Here is a 23,363-nt window from a genome sequence, read left to right as displayed (position 1 = left end):
CTCCTATTGAAGCTGGACGGGTGTTATACCTTGAAATTAACACCACCAATATCAAATCAACACCATGCGGTGTCATTAATGAATTAACTCTAGCACAGTATCAAAAACATCACCAGCCACAGTGTCAAATTAACACCACGAAGTGCCAGTTGAACACTTTTTTTAAACGTCACAATACATTTTCTAGACCTGTGGGTGTGGTCCTTTCTTGAAGCTTGACCGGGGTTAAATGGTGTTAAATCTAACACCGTTGTTTTTTACAGTGTATATATACGAGATTCCAGACAGAGAAGAAATCATGGATGTTTCACTATCCACGACGAATGCGGTTAACAAGTTCAAGTTCCCCTTCAAAATCATCCTCATACCAAATAGTCCATGGGCCAAGACCCGAAAAATGGGTTGTTGGTACCATCTGAGGTGGCACAACCTTTTTGGTGTCAGTTTGTTTGTCGGGCATAGATATGCTTATCAAGCTATGATAGCATTTCCAAATGAGTAGCTTAGTCATAATAAATGAATTTTTAACCAATTTGGTCTCGTTTTTATATCCCTATACTTCTGAATCGAAACTAAACCGCTATACAAAGAAGAGCACTGCCTTCTGTATGTCCACAGGTGTTCTGTTGTAAACGCGGTGCGCTTAGTTTTTATTCAAGGCAGCGAAGGGAATATCCAAAAGGTTATGATGTCCACAGCTGTCACGCGGTGCGCTTAGTCTTTATCTAGACCAATGTACCGTTATCATATCTAAAGTTCCTCATAAAAGGGATTATCTATACTGTTTTTATACTACCCTATCAACAAATACATCAGTTTAAAAAAAAAAATCACTCTGTTCATTTACAATATCATTCATTATAATGTATTGTAGTGTACCGGTACATTGTTTTTGCATATCTTATATTGTTGGAGGGAAATAAAGCGACATTGGCGTGGTATCAACGTTTTCACCGTAGCGTTTTCGCCGGAAAATGATAAATAATTGAAAGATACGGTAAAATTCACGAGGAATTGCTTTTGTTGTTGTTGTTGTTTTTAGATAAAAGGATATACACTGTATCATACGCTTTGAATATTCCCTTCGCCGTCTAGAATAAAGACTAAGCGCTGTGGACATCATAACCTTTGGATATTCCCTTCGCTGCCGTGAATAAAGACTAAGCGCACCGCGTTTACAATAGAACACCTGTGAACATACCATAGAGCTGCATTTTACAGCTCTATGGAACATACAGAAGACAGTGCTCTTCTTTGTATAGCGGTTAGTTTCGATTCAGAAGTATAGGGATATAACAACGAGACCAAATTGGTTAAAAATTCATTTACTATGACTAAGCTACTCATTTGGAAATGCTATCATAGCTTACTCTCTAAAAAAAATCGAGTGAAAATTTTCACTCTAAAAAGAGTGAATACAAAAAAGAGTGAATTTCGAGTGAGATTGGAGTGAATTTTGAGTGAAAATGCTCATTTTCACTCATTTTGGAGTGACGTCAGGGATCACTCCAAAATCTTCGAGTGATCCCTGACGTCACTCCAAAATGAGTGAAAATGAGCATTTTCACTCAAAATTCACTCCAATCTCACTCGAAATTCACTCTTTTTTGTATTCACTCTTTTTAGAGTGAAAATTTTCACTCGATTTTTTTTAGAGAGTAATAAGCATATCTATGCCCGACAAACAAAATGACACCAAAAAGGTTTTGCCACCTCAGATGGTACCAATATCTGGCCTGGCCCATGGACTAAAAAGGCAAGACATGCTTCATTAACTGTTAGAGAGATCATGCCTGAAATAATTGTTTCACAAGAGATATTCCCCCTACACCTCTTCACTTAATGCAAACACAGCCCGCCCACAATGACTCCTTTGTATAGCCGGAACTCAAGCAGAAACTCGCGTCTCTTCGAATGGCAAAAATGCAATAATGACTATTTGAAACATGCGGATTTACAAGGGTATAATATAGTCTACAGGAAATCATAGCTAGACTGCCGTGTGTTTTCCAACACGTTAACTGCTTACTTATCCGTTATACTTTTTGTTTTAAACACGTTTGGCTTGTGAAAGAATAAACACGCATGCTGCGGGGCAACAGAATAATCATCCTAAAGTATAGGCTTCTTTTGGTATTCGATATCTTCTATTGTTTAGGGCAAAACTCTAGCATACCATGGAGACACTTTTGATTGCTTTGCTTGAAAATAAAATGAAATAGATAAAAAGAAAATACTCTGGGCCCCTGCGGAATTTCGGCTTAGCTCACAGTGCAATCGTTCATTATCCATCTGCATTGTTAACGAACCTTTTTGTTGACGAACCCAGGAATAATAGTTGACAATGGTATTTCCTCTGCGACGTATTTGTTATACGGTTTACTCAGTATTTGAAAAGTAGCCGTGATAACAAGCATGGCATACGATGACTGCTGGATAGAGTGCACTGCTGTTCTCGGGCTATAAACCATCACTGGCTATTGGGCGGTAGTCTATAGCAGATGTGACGCCTGCCTATGATATCGTGGGTTCGAATCCCACCCGAGTATATACCCATGGTGTTCATCATGTCCACAATCCGGTTAACACTGGATAATCAGTGCTTATTTACATCGACGAAGTGCAATTTGTCATTCAGTTGCGATCAAAAATAACTCGACGCAAGAACCATTTTATTTGAATTCCGGGAGTACGTATTTCTACGTAATCTATACTCGGATCATGACATGATTAAGTCTGTGTGATGATAATATTAAGGTACTGCGCTTTAATACTGGTTTTGATTACTTCTTGGCAGTAGCAAACCAATCGCTGTTTCCTTGACAAAAGCGATATATCGGAGTGTGTTCTGATTGTAACCACTGATCTTTGTTTGAATTCGACACCTAAACCCTTATATGTTTATTAGCATCTATACACTTTATGAAACAATGCATCTTTATGTTCAGGTCTTATCCCCATTCTGCTAAATAAAATACTAGTATGTATACTACAGTATATGTAAGAATACGTAGATTTCCCGGGCTGCTACGTGCTCATGAATCTGCTTATAGTGGCAATTCTTAAGTCTGCATAATTTCTCAGGTAATCAGTTGCATATCAATTGATAATAGGACATATATTTTACTTAATGGAATCAATATATTTATACATTTATTTTCTTTCTTCGAATCATGTATATTGTAATCTGTATACTGATATTATATTCAATATTACTGAAAAGAATCTTGATTTATGTATGATATTATTTTGAAAGAAAAATAAACCAAATAAATCAAACAAACAAACCCGAGCAAGACTATAAAGAAACGAAGCCAGCTGAGATATCATTGGGACATAGCAGGGTGCCAAGGCAAGGGTTCGGGCATCCTTTGCCAACTTCGTGAACAAGAATATTCTGTGCTCATTGTACAGTATACGTAACTTCGAATGATATATTTTGTCTTTAATAGAAATATAATTTACATGACAAATTCTTGTCAATAACTTTACTTAGCAAATACGGTCGAGAATTTGTTGCATTTTATCTATCATGAAGTCGCAATCACTCAAGTCTCTCCATGACGTATGCATATGTATAGGTCTATCCCTATGTGTGTATGTGTGTATGTAAGCCTGTGTATGCTTGTGTGTTTGCTTCTGTAATTGAAATGTGTTATCTGATATCGCGATATGGATGTTTCCATTTTCGCATATCATACTTGACTCCGTCTTTGATTAAAGGAAACCAAAACCCAAAGAGAAATGCGGATTGAGTGAAAGCAGCAACATTAGTAGAACACATCAGTGAAAGTTTGAGGAAAATCGGACAATGGATGTAAAAGTTATGAATTTTTAAAGTTTTGGCGTTGGAACCGCTGGATGAGGAGACTACTGGAGGTTATGACATCATGTGTGGACAACAATATAAAGAAAGTAGTAAGGAAATTCCACAAAAATTAATTTTTCATGAAAATTACACATTCTATCAACTTGATACTGACATAATATGTTAAGGGTAGCAGTTATCCCTCCTGCTTTCTGAAAGTGGTTGGTCAAGTGCTCTTTCATTATGCTAGAAAAGTGAATTTTTGTGGAATTCTCTTTATATTTTCTTTGTATTGTTGTCCACACATGACGTCATAAGCTCTAGTAGTCTCCTCATCCAGCGGTACCAACACCAAAACTTTAAAAATTCATAACTTTTGCATCGATTGTCCGATTTTCCTCAAACTTTCACTGATGTGTTCTACTAATGTTGCTGCTTTTACTCAAACCACATTTCTCTTTGGGCTTTGGTTTCCTTTAATTTCAAGGCTGTGCGTGTATCACATGATATGTATGTGTGTGCATGCGCGCGGGCGTGTGTGTGTGAGAGAGAGTGTGTGTTCTTTTGTGCAAGAACATAACAAGCAAATAATCAATGAAACAAACAATCAATCAAACATATTAACAATCAATCAAACAAACAAACAGACACACACACACACACATACACACAAGAGAAAGGAGGGGAAATTAAGCCGCCGCACACCTGTCATTGCTGCCGAGTAGAGGATGTACGGGAGGAAGGCCAACCTCTCGGCAAGGGCTCCGGAGATGATCGTGGTGCAGGCGGCGGCGAAGGTGAACTCAAAGTAAAAGAAGGCGTACTCCTGCGCCGAGAGGTTGTCGAAGAAAAAGTATGACAGCCCGATGAACGGGTTGCCCTTGCCGAAGGCGAAGGCGAACCCCACGGCCCAATAGACGAGAACTCCTATACCTAAAGATGGGAGAGTTTAAGGGGGGAATGAATCTCGTGTTTGACAGCATTAAACACGAGCATCGCAGACAGAATTAGGGGGAAGGGTAGGGCTGAGTCATCATTTACCTTTTTCACCGTTTATTGCTGTTACAAAGCCATGCTAAGCCAAGTAATGATAGCCATAATATTGATAATAACAATACAGGAACCTATACATTACAAGCTTTGCTTTTTAGTAGGTCCCCACATTTCATGTTTGTATAATTGTCTTCTCTTGTATTCTTTGTCATTACGACGCTATGTCCAGTCTTATGTTCAATCGATTGTATCATGTTATTTGTGTTTTGAGGTGTGGAACAATCAAATCAAATCAAATCAAACAATAAAATAAGTGATAGCAATGATTTAGTTTGATGATAAGAATGCATTTTGCTGAAAGGAAATGCATAAATTCTTACCACACCTATGACACCCGTATGGTAGGTATAGCTCATACAAAGATTGGAATGGAATCTTTTGTCTAGGGATATATAGGACCAAAGCATTTCCTTGAAGGAAAGAATTAATATTCTAAAAATAAATTACAGGACGAAGTTCAGAAGAGAGGATATAGGACGCTAAAGAAGGCTTAGGACGCTTAAAAAAGACTTTTCCCTGTTGTGCCCATAATATACTTTAAAAACTATTTTGCCACAAAGCAACTGATAACAAAAAAAAAAAAACAAGTCATTTAGTTATGACTTTTTTAATTGGTTAGCTGCGTATTACAATAGATTGGTTTCAGATTTGATACCGTGACCACTGACGAAGAATTTGATGATGTTGCAATACATTAACACATGACGCTCCACGGCAGTATGTTTACCAGAGCACGGTTGGTCAATAAAATATGAAGGTATCAACATTGTTTGTTGTTGTTGTTGTTGTTGTTAATCAGAGAGCTTCAATATTGCTCTCTGCTTTCAAGTTGCCCCTTTTCCGTTTGTAAATTTAATGAGGTAGTTTAGATTTCAACAACAACACCGACGACGACATCGACAACGATGACATCCACAACAACAACAACAACAACAACAACAACAACAACAACAACAACAACAGCAGCAGCAGAAGGAGAATTTAAACTTACCTGAGTCCATAAGGTTCTTCATGACGGTATTTGTAAAATTCTTTGTCCGTATGGAGCCGGCTTCAAGGTAGGCAAAGCCGCAATGCATGACTTCAGAGCAGTAAGAATATAAAAGAAAGAAATACAGTAATGTTACTTCGTCTTTATCACTTCAGTTCTTATGACATCGTATTATCACTACCAGGTTCCACTTTTATATTCTTCTCATCCAGTTTGCTTTGTTTTGCTTATGCAACCTTCTCTGTTATACCAAGGAAAGTGAAATATTAATGTTTTTTTTTTTGAAAAATAGAATAAAATTTGAATTGAATTGAATTGAAATGTGTTTTACTTCCGGGTAACATCTTTATCGGAGACGGGAAAAAACAAGAATAGTAATAATAATGATCGCAGAAAAGCATGATAACGCTGAATGGCATCAGAATTGGATGTGACTTTTTTGTTCATGGTCTGTGAGATCTTCCAAGCTTTTAAGATTATTCATGGACTTGATTCTGATCATACCAGCAATTACAAGCACAAACATAACAAATCTGCATCTGTTAGCCCCAGTTGTTAGCTACGACTGTGCCGTGCTATCAGTGATAATATATTGCCATTTTTCCGCAATTATCTTTTTTCCCTTTCCCCCTGCTACAAATAAAGTTGAATTTGTAATTCCACGTGTTCAAAATGACTTCTGTTTTCCTTTGTAGCGTATTGGCATATTCTCTTTCTTTCTTTCCATTTTTCCATTCATTTTCTGTTAATTATCCTTTCAGTGGTGAAGGCCCAATACCCTCAGTTAAGTCATGTCATGTTGTTGTGTTTTTCCTATTTTGTTCCGTCCTGTCTTAAATTGTTTTTGTATTTGCAAATCAATATTTCCATAAGAATCTTTTGAGTGGTTCACAAGATACAAGTATGCTTTTTAGCGGACCTATGATTCTTTGTTTTTTATGATTCTTTGTTTATGTTTTTTGTTTTTCTTTGTTTTGTTCTGTTTAGCTTTTAGTATGAAGATCAAGGTGACCAATCTCGACTAGCACGTGTGCTAACTTTTGGTTTCCTTGTTAACAACAACAACTTTGTAGAATTACGCTACATGTATCATATTTAAATCTCAAATGTCTTCATTTAATCATGTTATTGTAAATAATAATAATAATAATACATTTATAAAGCGCATAATAAGCACATGCTTCTCTATGCGCTGTACAATTGAGATACAACATACAAACAAATGACTAACAAATGTAACACTCAACATGATAAATACAATAATCAACAAAAGGAGTAATGAATGTTTATCTTAATCAAGGAAGACGAAACAGGTGAGTTTTAAGATCGGATTTGAAATTTGCAAAACTGGGTGCACATCGAATTTTTTGTGGTAAATTGTTCGAAAGCGTACGTCCAGCAACTGCGAAAGATCTGCCCCCGTAATATGAAGTGTTGGTTCTGGGAATGTGAAGAAGCGCTTGGGTGCTTGAGCGAAGGTTGCGAGGAGGGTGATACTGCTTGAGCAAATCTGCCAGATATGTTGGGGAAGAACTATGTTGTGCCTTGTAGGTCAGCAATATGAGTTTGAACATTATACGTTTGTCAACAGGTAGCCAGTGTAATTTTTTGAGGGTATGGGTTATACTTTGTTGACGAGGAGTCCGTGTGACAAGCCTGGCTGCGATGTTCTGCAGCATCTGCATGCGATGGATGTCGGTAGAAGGAAGGCCATACAACAAGCTGTTGCAGGAGTCTATCCGGCTGGTAATAAATGCATGAACCAGTGTGAGTGTAGCTTTATTTGTGAGGAAACCTCTGACTTGACTGATGCATCTGATTGCTGCCATAGCCGATTTGCCGACAGTTTTTATATGTTCCTTCATACTGATATGCTGATCAAAGACGACCCCCAAATTTCTAGCATGAGGCACAGGATTGATTTGGCCATCACCAACACAGACATTCAAAGGGTTGGGTTGAGAACAAAACTTTGATGTGAAATGGATCACTTCCGTTTTGGCATCATTCAGAGACAACTTGTCTCTGAAGGACGGCATCAAAGGAGTAATAGATATAAAGGAGTAATAGATAAGTATTTTTTTTCATATATGTATGTAAATACAATTGTATAATGATTGAAAATGTACATGTTCAAATGTTGCTGCTAATAAAAAACGTCAAACATCAAACTTCAAGCTTCAAACTCAAAACATAACTTTGTATTTTGCTGATATGCATGTATATCTTAATTTTGTTAACTATCATCTATCCTTTGCAGAGTCAAATGTACGCCTATGATTTATTTTGGTGTTATGTTTTGTTGGGAAAATGAAAGTAAATGAACTGAAATTGAATCAAGATACTGAAATAAGAATGACAGAATGATATTGAATTTTCATACAAATCAGACATCATAATGAATTACAAAAAAAAGACATCAGTGAAAGTTTAGAAATTCAGATCACTCGGAATCCAAAGGGACAGATAAGGTATCTTCATGGACTGTAATCAGGCCTCATTAACAAGCATAATGTTATTAGGTTAATCGGCAATGTGTGTAAAAGATCATTGTCTATAATAGCGCTTACCCCTATTTTCATTTACTAGTAAGCCTTTACCATCTGAAAATCCTTTCTGAAATGGGGCGGTACATATCTGGTTCACCTGTACACCTGTCTGGGGCCATTAAGTACTAGATGTCTAGACCTCTTTGAAAATTCTGTCTGATCAAAATGGCTTGAATGTATGAAGGACTTCTCAAACTGAACAAGGACAAAGATTGTCCTTATGTGTGTTTGAAACATACAATCATCGTTGAGCACACACCCACTTATACACACTTACACGCGCTTTTGAACAGCGCAAAGAATTCAAACCATTTGCGCGGATGCACAATGGGATTCGCGGGTGCACAATAAAGGTGACAGCGCTGAGATTACAGGAAGGTCAGTCATACAAGTTGTTTCATATGAAGAAGACACAGAAGTGTCTCGGTGAATTGTCGAAAAGGTTTTAAAAACTCAAACACTGAGTGAATAAACCCCATCAATACTCTTTCTCCCGCCTTAAGGCCACAGCACACTACACGATCAGACTGGTCTTAAAGTCATAAACCAAGCTGGGTCTTAAGACCAGTCGTACGACCGGACACCGCACACTATACGACCGACCTTACGAGTAGGCTTACGACTGTAAAGCGCGCGCAGTGCACATCTGCGTGCGCTTGCATTTTGCTGCATTGTGAATGGCTGAAAACCTACGACTGGTCGTAAGGAAATTCAACATGCCAAATCTCTCCGACCGGCGCTAAGACCTAGTCGTACGACTTGAAAATGGCAAGACTGTTACGTCGCACTTCTAGTCTAAAAGGTCTTAAGACCGGTGAATCGGGGCAAAATCGTGTAGTGTGCGGTGGGCTTTAGGAACACTCTAAAGAGGACCTCCGGATGATTTTCAGACTTTTACATTTGAACAACTATAAATTAGTCAAACTGAGTGCAGAGTTTCAGAATTTATAGCGATTGGGATAAGTAATGAGAATGTTTACAAAATTTATTATGAATTGCAATGAACAAGGATGATGACATGACAGCCTCACCATAAGAACGTATGAGTTGGGGCTCAAGGAAGCGGAATAAAAGAAGAAGGTATGCATGGATTTTTCACAGGTGAACTTGTTGAGCAAGCGGTATTGTAATGGAATTACACTGCTACATTTCTGAAATATATGAGGCTCTGATGTCATCATCACTGTTCAGTGTAATTTGTTTAAGATTTTCAATTTATTGGTTTCTTTGCTCAAGGACCATAATTAATTCCACGGATCTATACATGGAGCTGTTGATTTATGTACTACATGATGTGAAATTATGAAAATCATCCGGAATGTCCCTTTAATGAAGGTGCAGTGTAAATATAACAGAAGTGATTGTCCTCTTTCATAAAATGCCTACACGTTATTATAGGTAATTGTATCGCGTCCTTTCGTACTGCCCACTACGTGTGACAGAATGTTACTGCGAAACAAGAATTCACCGATGTGTATAACGGAGGCGCGATGGCAAAGTTACCCAGAGCACACGTGCATTTTTGGCTCAAAATACATGATGAACATTCAAATAATGATGAATATCTCATGCTTAGGACACAATTGGAACTTCAAGTTTTCCTTGTTTGATCTGATTCTCTTTCACTCTAGAAGATCTTCCTGGAGAAAAGGGAGAACATGCACCAATTTACCAATTGATGATTCTTTTAGATTTGAACGAGCTTGTTCTCATGATGACTATTAAATTTTGCACTTTTTTTTTTTGGCATTTTTTGCACTTTGCTACCCTCAGATTTTCATACTTCCTTACTACCTGAAACCAATTGAGGAAGATTTGGTAAAATTAAAGAAACAATCGCTTCTCATAAACACCTGCTTGGGTGTAGATAATACAAGTTAATGAAGCCAGCCACAATAAGCCCGACATTGACACAATCCATAATAGGATATCATCATGGTTCTTAGTTTGTGTGTTTGTCTGACTTGTGTATTTTTGTTAGAAGAGCGCAAAGAATAAAATGCTTTTTTCCCCTTCTTTTTATCCGTTCCCTATACATTAGTCATGCATTCATTGATTTTTTCCAAGAAAACTTCATTTTATGAGAGACATTGATTGATTGATTGATTTTATTTTCCGTATAAAAACAACAACGGCTGGATGGCCCATATTCAGCGATGCCAACATGGCATCGCTGGTCTTCCATGGGGTCCAGAACATGGAAGTTATACAAATACAATATGACATTATGAAATACATAACTCTTGTAAAAATGTACATATTTGAAATACAGTATACATAAATTGAGAGAAAGAAAACAACAACAACAACATCGAATGGCGAATAGCAAAAGAGAAGGATACAAATGAAAGGGAGTGGAAAAATGATAAATCATAACATTCAATAACCTGAACTAATTCAAATAATTCTGTAATAACTCTTTTTCATCAGCAAAAAGAAAAATAAATTAAATCAACGGGCAGTGACCTTAAACATACTTATTTTAGATTTAAATATATGAACACTGGGGGAAATTTTGATATCCATGGGAAGGTCATTATATTCCTTAGCATATTTATACTTAAATGATTTCTTCAAATATTCAGTTCTAGGTTTGGGAAGTCTTAATTTTTGCCCAAAACGGGAGGGGTAGGAATGAATTACAATTTCAAATTCATCTTTTAAATAAGAAGGAGTTAAATTGTTCATTATCTTATACATAAGAGTAAGGGAGTGACGATGCCTTCTTTGGTCAAGGAGTTGCCAATTTAAAGCGTTATGCATTTCGAGAACAGAAACATGAGAATCAGGTTGTAATCTTAATATAATTCGGCCGGCCCTATTCTGTAATTTTTGTAGCTTATCTAGGTGTTTCTTAAACGATGACCCATATATAATGTCTCCATAATCAAATTGAGGAAGAATCAATGACTTATAAATTAATTTCAGAATCGATTCACTTACAGAGTGTCTTAGTCTACCGAGAAAACCTACCATCTTTCCAATACTCATCAACATACTTTCAATATGATATTTCCAATTTAAATTTTCATCACACCACAGACCTAAGTATATTTAAAAACACGTACTTGATTCAGAGGAGTGTTGTGTAGCGTAGTCATCCAAGGTGAAAAATTATCTTTTACTCTTTTACACCGTTCAGGCATATGTTTTTCGATAACATTTAGAAACAAATTCTGCCATAATTCAACAGCTTCGTCGATAGACTCAGGTTCTCTAATCTTTTCCCACGGTTGATTGTGAATATCAATTCTGAAGTCATCAATATTTAAATTTTTCCGACTTCTGAAATTTATAATTCTTGAAGAAAATGAAATATCAGACTTCCAAATCATAATACTAATCGAATGATCACTCATTCCATTGTGAATTACATCAAAACTCTTCACTTTAAAGGGAACAAAAGCGATACATCCGACGTCAGGGTTTCACAGCATTTTTCTATTTGGCAACCTTTCTTGAGCTGTCGAATTTGATGAAGTGCCTGCATACCCCTATATATACTCTGTGTGTCTGTGTGCATGGGTATTGTTAAATTTTATTAAGCATTTTATTCATCTACGTATTAGTTAATTAATTAATTAATTTATTTATTAATTAATTAATTTGTTTATTTATTTATCTATTTATCTATTTATTCATTCATTCATTCATCCATTCATTCATTCATTCATTCATTCGTTCATTTGACTGGAAACTATAGGCCTAAGTGGGACGGGAGGAAGGACATAATTAGATGTCTCCCTGGGATTTCAAAAGGGAGAGGAGACGGGAATATGGAGGAGTAATTTTTTCTGATGATTTTGGACAGTTTATTGTATAGCCATATTGTAAGGAAGGGTTGTTAGGGATAATTGTTTTTGGGGATGTGGTTTATTGTAGATATGCTTTTATTTTTGTGTAATTGCTGTACTATGTGGTATTTTACTTGTTATATTTTACTTGTTATATTGAAAAACAAAAATATATATTTTAATTGCTTTCTTTGTTAAAGGAATTATTCTGTTATGTTGTACGGTAATGCCAAAGTGAATCGATGTTTCATAGTATTACGTGATTGAAAGGGAATTAATACTATATAGTTGTAGTTGAATAAAAAGAAAAAGTCTATGGGGGCAGTAATTACCCAGGTTTTCTGTCGTTATTCAGTCAGTCACTTGATATGGCAGTCAGAGAATAGCAATGAAGTGGACTACAAACTGTTTATGTATGGAAAATGTTCTATTTGTTTTATAAGCATGAAGCTGTATAGGCCTACCAGTGCGATTGCCTTTCACACGGTATAAACTTGTAAACAGAATCACTTCGCCATTTTCTATTGTGACGTCTCATTCGTATAGTGCTCCAAACAGGAAGACAATGAGGTGTAATGACTTTTCTGCGAGAAGAATAATACAGTGCATTGGAATTTTCAAGCCTGATGACAAGAGGTTAAATTTGCCTTTCAAGGTATATACCGACAGGCAAAGGACTTTGTGTTTGCTAAATGACCGAAAACCATCCATAAACACTATATCACCTTTACCGTGTTTACATTTTTTTCAGCTGAAATAGTCCTGACAACTTCACAAAGGAACTCTATTTGTGCAAATATCTTTTGGTTGACGTCCTGCAACGATATAGAATATTACTGGTCTTTGAGTGTGAGGCTTATCATGCAAAGTATTATAGAGATCTGTATATCGCTGCTCCCTGCAATAATACACCCGTCGAAACCACCTTGACATTCATACGTGATCTCATTCTGAGTCTTTTTTTTTTTGTTTACATTATCTATTCAAAATCTGGAACCAAAGTAATGAGGCGGTAGTTGACGGAAGCTCAAACTTTATGGGGGTGAGAATTCGATCCATGGAAACTCACCAAGGAACTATGATGGGAATCTTGTTCAAAACTATTGAGCACTCAAAACACAGTGATTCCGAAGAACAAGGGAGACTTACAGTAACAAAGAACAACATTTCGTTTTTGCTCTCTTTTCGCGTTTTTTTTTTTTGTCCTAAAACCAACACGCTCAGACGATTCTTGACATAGCCTTTACCTTCTTGCATTTACGTCCTGAACAAGGTGTCTCGGCGAATTTTGATAAGTCATCGAGGCCTGTTAGCCCTGCATTGAGCAAAAGCATGCCTGCACGTGTGCCATGAGGCTGCCTTCTCGCCTTCCCTGCCTAAAACAATGTGCCATTATAGTGAGTTTTCCCAAATCCTGCCTTGATGACGCACCTGAGCGAGATTCATTGGCTGATATTCACAAAGACAGTTTGAAAAGTTATGCAAACTTATTTAACGCGCATAAGCGTTTCGCGTATACGCCGACAAACATCCAGTCATGAACGCTCGCTGACCCTGCTGACACGCGATTCAAATCCCCTTCCCTTTTCAAGGTCTCTGTTCTTTTCCCTTAATTCGCAGCCCCAAAAGACATGAAAGAATAGACAGTCCGTTCGCAAACGAAAGCATCAGATTATTCATATTATACAAGTGCATTGTAGCTAAATAATGGAGCACATAAGCGTTTCGCGTATACGCCAACAGACATCCAATCATAAATTAACGTTCGCTGACCCTGCGGATATGACACGGGATTTAAATCTCCTTCCCTTTTCTGGGTCTCTGTTCGAAGATTCTCTTCCCTTTATCCGCAGCCCCAAAAGACATGAAAGAATAGACAGTCCGTTCGATTACGAAAGCATCAGATTATTTATATTATATAAGTGCATTGTAGCTTAATAATGGAGCACTGGATAATCAGTTTTAAGCAGAATGAAAAAAAAAATTAAATTTAAAAGAATACCTTACATGCAAGGTAGGGCCACAAGCGACCTGGCATAATAAGGTCCAAGGATCGGCTGTATCGTTTGATAAACAGAATAATGATTCTGTGCGATTCTCACAAATTATGTAATGCATGGCGATGTTTCAATTTAATGTTGTTGCCAAGTATTTTCAGCCATCGTTCCTTCTTCTATCTTACGACAAGACAGGATGCCAGTGATTACACCATTCAGCTTCTTGTGAGCTTCAGTAGAAGAAAAAAAAAAACCCAAACACATTAAAAGACAAGTTCACCTTCATAGACATGTGGGTTGAGTGAATGCAGCAATATTAATAGAACACATCAGTGAGAGTTTGAGCAAAATCGGACAATCCGTTAACAAGTTATGAATTTTTGAAGTTTCTGCTCAGTCACGGCTGGATGAAAAGACTACTATAGCTTGTGATGTCACATGAGTACAACGATATAAAGAAAGAATAAAGAAAATTCAACATATTTCCATTTTTCTCGCATAACAAAAGAACACTCGACTTCTCTCTTTCAGAAGGCAGGGGGAATAATATTACCCTTAACATACGTCAGTAGCAAGTCGAAGAAATGTGCACTTTATTCAAAAAGTAAAGTTTTGTGAAATTCTCTTTTTATTTTCCTTGTATAGTTGTACGCATGTGACATCATACACTGTAGTAGTCTTCTCCCCTAGCAGTGATTGCACAGATATCTTAAAAATTCATAACTTTTGAACGGATTGTCCAATTTTCCTCAAACTTTCACTGATGTGTTCTACTAATATTGCTGCATTCTCTCAATCCTTATGTATATGAAGGTGGACTTGTCCATTAACTTTTAAACAGAGTGCCGGGGATTAGACAGTTTAACTTCCTAGAACTTTAATTGTTCAAAAAAGAAATAACCAAAAAATCCAGTTTACTTACAGAACACGATGGATCCGAAGACGGTGAGGAAGAATGTGTCAACATTTTCCGTCAGTAACTTGACATCTTCCGCCGTCTTATTCCAGTTCGGCACTCCGTCTGCCATTTTGACCTGCTGAGATTGACAAGTGTGAAGAAATATGTGGTAACTTATTTCTCTCCCTCCGCTTATTTCTCTTTCCCTCTCTTTCTCTCGGTCGTTATTGAAGATGAAATAGTTTTGGCGTTTCCGATCCTATAATCCTTTCTCCACACGTGTGGAAATGGTGCTCAGAAGTGTTCGAGGATACTGGATCCGCGAAGTATCATTTCAGGTAGTAGCCTGGTTAGATCCCTTTGGGTGATCTCTCCCAATGATCGAGGTGCTTCCTTTACCAGCCAGGGCGTCTCTCATCCCTCTCTGTGCGGGAACATATATTAATACAGGGCTAACTAACAGTCGAATATGCACATAGGCGTAACACGCACAAAAACACTTTCTCGCTTCAGTAAACTTGCCTCGGGAGACAAACTCCTTTTTGTTAATTGACTTTTTTTTAATAAACGAAGACAAAAACAAATCGTAGAATACAATAAACGAAAAAAATTACAACAATAACGCATGCCTACGCTTCATGTGATCCATGAATGTGTAGGCCTATTGCGTGGTCGTTTGACAAAAACAGACTAGCCTTCGTCTCTTGTTAAAGGCACGTGAGTGTGAGTAAAGGGGTGTAGGTAGTTTTACATTCATAAATCTACATGAAAAGTAATCTGCTACACAGGAACCTTGAAACTCGCGGAGGAGCCGAGGGGGGGGGGGGGGGGGCAGAAACACACAAATTTTGGTCATAAGGAAATACCGATTTTCTTCATGTTTTAAACTTCAACAAGACGAACAAGAACTTTCCGATATATTATATAAAGTATTTGATTTATGAAAAGTTGTGAAAACATTTACACCACAACGTAACAGCAGTTGGTGTGGTCTCCTATTAACAATGGGCGAGGGTTATGCCATATTGGCAATAACACTAGCCATATCAAATCAATACCGTGTAGTGTCATTGTTGAATTAACACCAGGCAGCGCAGTGTGAAAAATATCACCATCTATATAAGTACAGTGTCAAATTAACACCGCGAAATGCTAGGTGAACACTTTTCAACACCATCACACCATACTTTCTGCACCTGTCGGTGTGGTCCTATATTGACTCTTGATCGGTGGTGGATTTAACACCCATGGTGTTAAATCTAACACCGGGGTCCTTTTGGAACGTGAGGCAGACGCGCTACCGACTCAGCTATTAAATTAGTCCAGATACTGGACGATTTTGATCGTCCGCATTCCCCACTAACACACGCATACACATGCATGCACCCACACACAATGCGCCCAAACGCTGATTGCGACACTTCACGCCACCAATTGGTACTCCCGACAAAAATCAGGAGGGGAGAATTGTATAATACAGTGCACATACAGACACCATCAACGTACGTCCGTACGTACCCGGGTACACTGCATACGAATACAGTCCAGGAAGTGGACTACTATTAAACTCACCGCCCTTTAGAAAGATGTTCTTTTGAAAGATACAAGGTAGGCACATTCAGTAGCTAACAACAGTCAGTTTATATCGTATATAAACAGTAATCTCTGGTGTGACTCCGCAAACAAATCTCAACAGGTATTATGACTCCACATAATCATAATAAAGTGCGATAATCATATCACTCGTACACAGTTAAAAAAGATAGTTCCTTTCCTATGAGCTTTTCTGTTCCTCTTATTATGTGTTTATTGGTTCAGTAATATTCTTTTATCTTTTATATTTTGGGCGTTCTCACTAAAGAACTAATCAGCATGGAAAAAAAAACTAAATAATTGTGAACTTGAAATACAAACATAACATGTAACAGTCGAAAATGTGTTGCGATCTCTTTAGTGATTAGGAAGCCTTCATAATCTGCAAGAGATAAACGTTAAGGTATTAGGTATACGATTTCAAATGAGGGATAGGCATTTAATCCACCATATCCTCCGTAACGACAACCTCGAAATGAATATAATGAAAATCAACAGTACAGCATCAAACAATTCCATAGGGCTCATTCCACAGCGCAGTGCCACCAGATCTTCTCAGTGAATTTAACGCTCAATAATCAATTCCTTATTCAATTCAATTCAATTCAATTCCATTCAATTCAATTCAATTCAATTCAATACAATACAATTCAATTCAACTCAATTCAATTCAATTTCAATTTTCATTTTCATTTTTCGACAAGAACATATTGACATCACTTTTTTTTTTGGGTAACAGAAAATAAGGTGCGTAAAACTATGTAGGATAAAAAGAATGTACAATGATCGTAGCACTTTATAGGATACATCGTCATAAAACTCAATTGATTAGAAAAGTAAACAATATGTAAAATTCGAAAAATGGAGGGACCCACTAAAAAGACAAAGCTTGTATAGGATGTGGGCCACTCAGAAGAAAAACATCAGTTGAAAGCAAGGAAAAAGTCTGGAAGCCCACTAAAAAGACAGATCAACAAAAACAGACACCTGGACACGAGAGTAAAAGCGCAATATAGATATTGGTCGTATAATAATAATAATAATTATTGTTATTATTGTTATTATCATTACTACTATAATCATCATTATTCTTAAGAGTTAACATGAAACGGGACTGAAACGAAAGTAACAGTACAACGGAGAGTTGACTATGAGACGAGACAAAATAAGACAGAACTCTAACATAACAGTAGAAAACAGACCAGTACAGTGCAGAGAGCAGTCTGGCAGAAACGCAGCGATCTCGTCAGAAGTATAGGTCTATGTCGAGAAGAAACAAAAAATGTGACGCAAGAGATAAAAAGGTAATAGGGATAATCATATTCGCGGACATGCTAATCCAATGATCCCAGGGGTCGTGGGATTGAGTCGAATTATAAGAAATCGTATTTACGTATCTACAGAATGTGCTTGGACTTATGACGTGAAGACACCTTGGAATGAAGAAAAAAAAAGTTTTGACATAATCACACACATATCAGTTCAATATACGCTATATAGTCCCTTTATCAACCTGATGAGTCGCAACTATTTTAGTAAACAAATGATTATACTCATTGCAAAATGGAAGTGATCAAAGCGATTGAGAGAAGTGTCCCCATTTCGTCTGATTCAACCGAGTCATTGTACTTTCAAACAACGTTGGATATTACTCTATCTTTAAAGGCATAACTCACCATTTGCAGATGACACAAAAACAGCCTTATTGCTTGAAAACAGTTCTGAAATGTGAGTTATGGATCTAGAAGCAACCAACATAAAATTTGAATCAATATAATCAATATAAAGTATTGCTAGATATACAAAATATGAACAATAAGTACAACAAGAATGTTTCTAGACTAAACCGTCTACTGTTATGGTTTATTGAGAAAAATAATCATATATCCTCATGTTTTAGGCTTTATCGAGAAATGTTTACATGGTTGGATGTTTTGTGATACAATTTAACAACGCATCTGCATCAAATGTGATATCTTTATATATATATATATATATATATATATATATATATATATATATTAATCACTGCTCCCAAAGGTGAATCGTACCTTTAAATTATACTTGTGCATAACATACGACATTGCAGTATCGGCAAAACAGTTATGGCTCCCCTGAGAGAAAAAAAAAATGAATCGTGTCCTTGTCACTGTTGCACAAAGGAAGCGTCACGCTGTTAACCTCGCGTGAAACTTTTGTTCGTCGAAAACAAAGGCGTCTATTGTCTATCTCTGACGATGTTAAAAATACCTATATCTAAGGGGCCCAGCATCAGTCTGATCTTCGGCATTAGTTTTGAAGGAATTCATTCCCCCCCCCCCCCCCCCAATAAAGAAGAAGGTTGGTTAAGACTGGGAAGAGAGACATACCATGAAGAAGAAATTGTTGTTGTTTTAAATGATAATAATAACAATGATAATAGTGATAATGATACTACTACTACTACTACTAATGATAATAATGATAATAATAATAATAATAATAATAATAATAATAACAACAATGACTATGATAATGATAATGATAATAATGAAAAATGATAACCATAATAATGATAATAATAACGACAATGATAATAATAGTAATAATAATAATGAAAAAATAATAACAATAATAATAATTATTGTTATTATCATTATCATTTTTTGTTATGTATCAATTATTATCATTGCTCGTCTTGTGGTGTTCATAAATTCTTGCAATCAGTAATGTATGTGACGTAATTTTGGAAGGATGATTACTTTACAATAAACCAGAAGAGCTATTTGAGGTATCTTCAAATGCTAAGACGTGTTGACTACCATAGAGTCATGATACTCTCAACATCGCATGTGGCCGATCGGATATCTGAATACCTGCCATACAGACTGTATAACTTTATATCTTATAAAATTTTTTTATACAAAATGTTTTCTTCAGATTACTAGAATGCACCCATAAGGACATCCCAAAACAGAATTTTGCCAGTGACCTCATCTGTCTGTAGCTACTCAAAAGTGTACAATATCATGATTAAAGGTTTACTAATGACATTGCAGGAAAATATGCAGATTATTATTGGTCTATTTATAGGGGAAAATGCATTATTTTTTGTATATTTCCGCGTCATCATCACGTTTTGTTCTGATCTTTTTTGTGTGTGATAAATTTTGGCGAGCGAGCGTAGCGAGCGAGCCGAAAATTTTTGTATTTAAGCTTACAAAACATGGAATTCTTGTCTTTTTTTGCTTATTAAATCTTACAATTCTAATCAAGAAAATTAATGGTGACGGCCTTATAGATAACGATCTATACCAACAAAGTGAGGACTTGAAAAAAATACTCCAAATTAGTACGCACGAGTGAGCCGAAATTTGTATATTTCCGCGCCATCATCACGTTTTGTTCTTATCTCTTCTTTTTTTTTGAGAAATTTTAGCGAGCGAGCCGAAAATTTCTGTATTTCAGCTTACAAAACATGAAATTCTTGTCATTTTTTGCTTATTAAATCTTACAATTCTAATCAAGATATAGTGACGGCCTTATAGATAACGATTTATACCAACAAACCGAGGACTTGAAAAAATACTCCAAATTAGTACGCACGAGTGAGCCGAAATTTGTATATTTCCGCGTCATCATCACGTTTTGTTCTTATCTCTCTTTTTTTTGGGGGGGGGGGGAAATCTTAGCGAGCGAGCGCAGCGAGCGAGCCGAAAATTTCTGTATTTCAGTTTACAAAACATGGAATTGTCATTTTTTGCTTATTAAATTTTACAATTCTAATAAAGATATAGTGACGGCCTTATAGTTGAGGATGATTTAAATGTAATGAATTTAGAGCGAGCGCAGCGAGCGAGCCGAAAATTTTTGTATATTTCCGCGTCATCATCACGTATTGTTCTTATCTTTTTTTGTGTGATAAATTTTGGCGAGCGAGCGCAGCGAGCGAGCCGAAAATTTTTGTATTTCAGCTTACAAAACATGGAATTCTTGTCATTTTTTGCTTATTAAATCTTACAATTCTAATCAAGAAAATGAATGGTGACGGCCTTATAGATAACGATCTATACCAACAAACTGAGGACTTGAAAAAAAAATACTCTAAATTAGTACGCGCGAGTGAGCCGAAATTTGTATATTTCCGCGTCATCATTATACGTTTTGTTCTTATCTTGTTGGATTTGGTTTTTTGCGCCCCCCCCCCCACCGTATGTTCGACACATTTGGCGCCCTCGTTTGATCCAATGGGCGATCGCTTCAGAACGAAAGAAATAAAATTGCAGCCGCTGCTCCGTGTAACATTTTGCCTTCTAACGATGGCATGTGTGAACACAATATACATTGTCATTTTGTCCGCGTCATCATCACGTTTTGTTCTTATCTTCTTTTTTCTCTTTATATGAATTTTGGCGAGCGATTGCAACGAGCGAGCCGAAATTTCAGCTTACAAAACATGGAATTCCTGTGTGAACACAATAAACATTGTCTTGTTTGATTTCGTTCCCCCCCCCCCCCCCCCATTCTCCCTCCTTCCCGGTCCGGGCGAGTTTTTTTTTCTTCTTCTTCTTCTTCCTCTTCTTCTTTTTTTCCTTTTTTTCCTTTTTCTTCTTCGTTTTTTTCTTTTTTTTTTCTTTTTTTCCTTTTCGGCGCCCCCAAAGAGTGGCGCCCGGGGCACGTGCCCCCTTGCCCCCCCCCCTAGATACGCCACTGCATACAACGACCGGTTGAATGTAAGTTGAAAGAATTTTTGTGGGCATGTCCGAGTAAATGAAAGAAAAATTTGCATTTTAACTACAGTCATTTTATCTGTAACAATGTAAAAGAAAGGAGAATGAAATTGTGCTTAGATTTTGGTTTGCAACTAGAAAAGCACCCCGTTTATTCATAGTGGTTACCTGATCAAAGAAACGTTAATATCAACCTGAGAAATGTTACAAAATACTCTCAATTGTATTGTAAAACTGACCGGTTTAAGAAAAGTGCAATTCTGTATTTTATTGATATACTGAATGTTTATCATCATAGTGATTTTACACGTACGAGTTAATGCTATAATAAATCACTTATGGATGAGTATTATAGATTCGTAGCAGATTTTTTATTCTCAGTGTTGTGTAAATGTGTATGTAATTTTATTCTTATAGTAATGTGTATAGGAATTATCAGGGAAGTTGGTAGGGGAGAAAAATGATATATTTGACCAGGAAATATACTATGTGTATTATAATTGTATGTACACTAGAAAACCCCACTCTTGCCACACTGCACCCAAACAAAATCTGGAATTTTTGTGTGTGTGATCCCACTTTTAATCATGGGTCATACTGTAAAGTGTAACCATAGGGCTGCGGCATGTACAAAGCATACCCATGCTGTAAAGTGGACCTCTGTTTACAGCTGCAAGGAGTCGACACCTCCCTGGTTTTGGGGATGGTTGCTGGATAAGTTCGTAGGCTGTGCGTGTGTTGTGTGCATGTTTGTGTGCATGGCGGTGCATGGGTGTGAGTGCGTGCGTGTGTGTGTGTGTGTGTGTGTGTGTGTGTGTGTGTGTAGTTGCCAGTGTGAGTGCGTGTGTTTCTCTCTGTGTGAATGTATGTACGTAAATGTGTGTGCGTGTGTGTGTGTGTGTGTGTGTGCGTGAATGTGTATGTGAGTGTATTTTTTGTGAAATTTTTTACAGGAAAAAATATTTATTTAGTAAAGCAAATTTTGGAAAAAGATTGTATTAGAGCAGCTGTACATTTTCACAGGTTAGGATTAGATAGTGAAAATAATCACTATAGTTAAAGTTTGGAAAATAGGGGAGGTTGTTGTAAGAAGCCAGAAATTTGAGGGAAATATGTATGATTTTTATTCTGTTGATAAAGAGAAATACAATATTTCTTAGAAAATTGTCGAAAATGTAATTTTATTGAAAGATGTTTCATATAAAAATGTGTATGAACTGTTTAGTTACAAATTTACAGCAATCGTTTATTTTTTGAATTAAAAATGGCCAAAGTGATTATTTGTTTTCGAAAAAGGAAATTACATAATATATACTTTTAAGACCAAGAATGACAACGCTTTTAACAAAACTCAGGGAATTTCAATATAGATTATTACATGGAGCTGTTTATACAATGGGAGTTTTTTTGAGTTTGGTTTCGTTGAAAATAATCGGTGTTCTTTTTGTGAGCAATCGGTAGAAACATATAAACATTTATTTTAGGATTGTGTGTATGTTAAGAATTTGTGGCAGAAAGTGATAGATGGGTTTGAGATGACAGATTTTCAAAATATAGAGTGGAAAGATGTTCATTTCGGTGTTATGGGAAGAGACCCAAAAATGACACTTTATAATTCAAATTTTTTCATTTTGAAATATATTATTTTTAGATCTAGGTCGGAGGGGAAATTCCTACTTTTGAGGAAATTTTTAAAAGAATAAAAATATTTTGGATGAAGAAAAGAAATTGCTTTAAAAAGAAACTAGTTGGAATTACATTTACTGGAATGGGAATATTTTTCTGAAACAAGGGCATAAGTATTGTTTTGTTTTTTTCTTTTTAGTATAGTTATCAGTGGTGAAGGTAAGATAATGTGTCATTGGCAGCGCGCGGGGAGGGGTAAGTTTTTGTTGGCATAAAGGTTATATGATTTTATCAGCAGCAAGGAGTTTGATGAGTTTTGTTTGACGGATTTGCATTTGAAAAATT

General features: G+C 36.5%; 1 protein-coding gene across 1 annotated transcript in view; it reads right to left on the bottom strand.

Annotated features, from left to right (window-relative positions):
- The window catches only part of LOC139739004 (putative ammonium transporter 1), a 31,243-nt gene extending 16,023 nt beyond the window's left edge, over positions 1-15,220 (bottom strand). Inside the window, exons 1-3 of the mRNA XM_071649621.1 lie at positions 15,115-15,220; positions 5,853-5,942; positions 4,514-4,741 (exon numbers count right to left, since the gene is read on the bottom strand). Of these exons, the coding sequence (XP_071505722.1) occupies positions 4,514-4,741; positions 5,853-5,942; positions 15,115-15,220 (424 nt within the window). The remainder of the gene's footprint in view (positions 1-4,513; positions 4,742-5,852; positions 5,943-15,114) is intronic.
- Positions 15,221-23,363: the final 8,143 nt, after the last annotated feature.

This window comes from Diadema antillarum, unplaced genomic scaffold (genome assembly GCF_040938485.1).
Source record: "Diadema antillarum isolate AM-2024a unplaced genomic scaffold, OU_Dant_1.0 seq00000778_RagTag, whole genome shotgun sequence".
Lineage (NCBI taxonomy): Eukaryota > Metazoa > Echinodermata > Echinoidea > Diadematoida > Diadematidae > Diadema > Diadema antillarum.
This window is presented reverse-complemented; position numbering and strand designations above follow the sequence as displayed.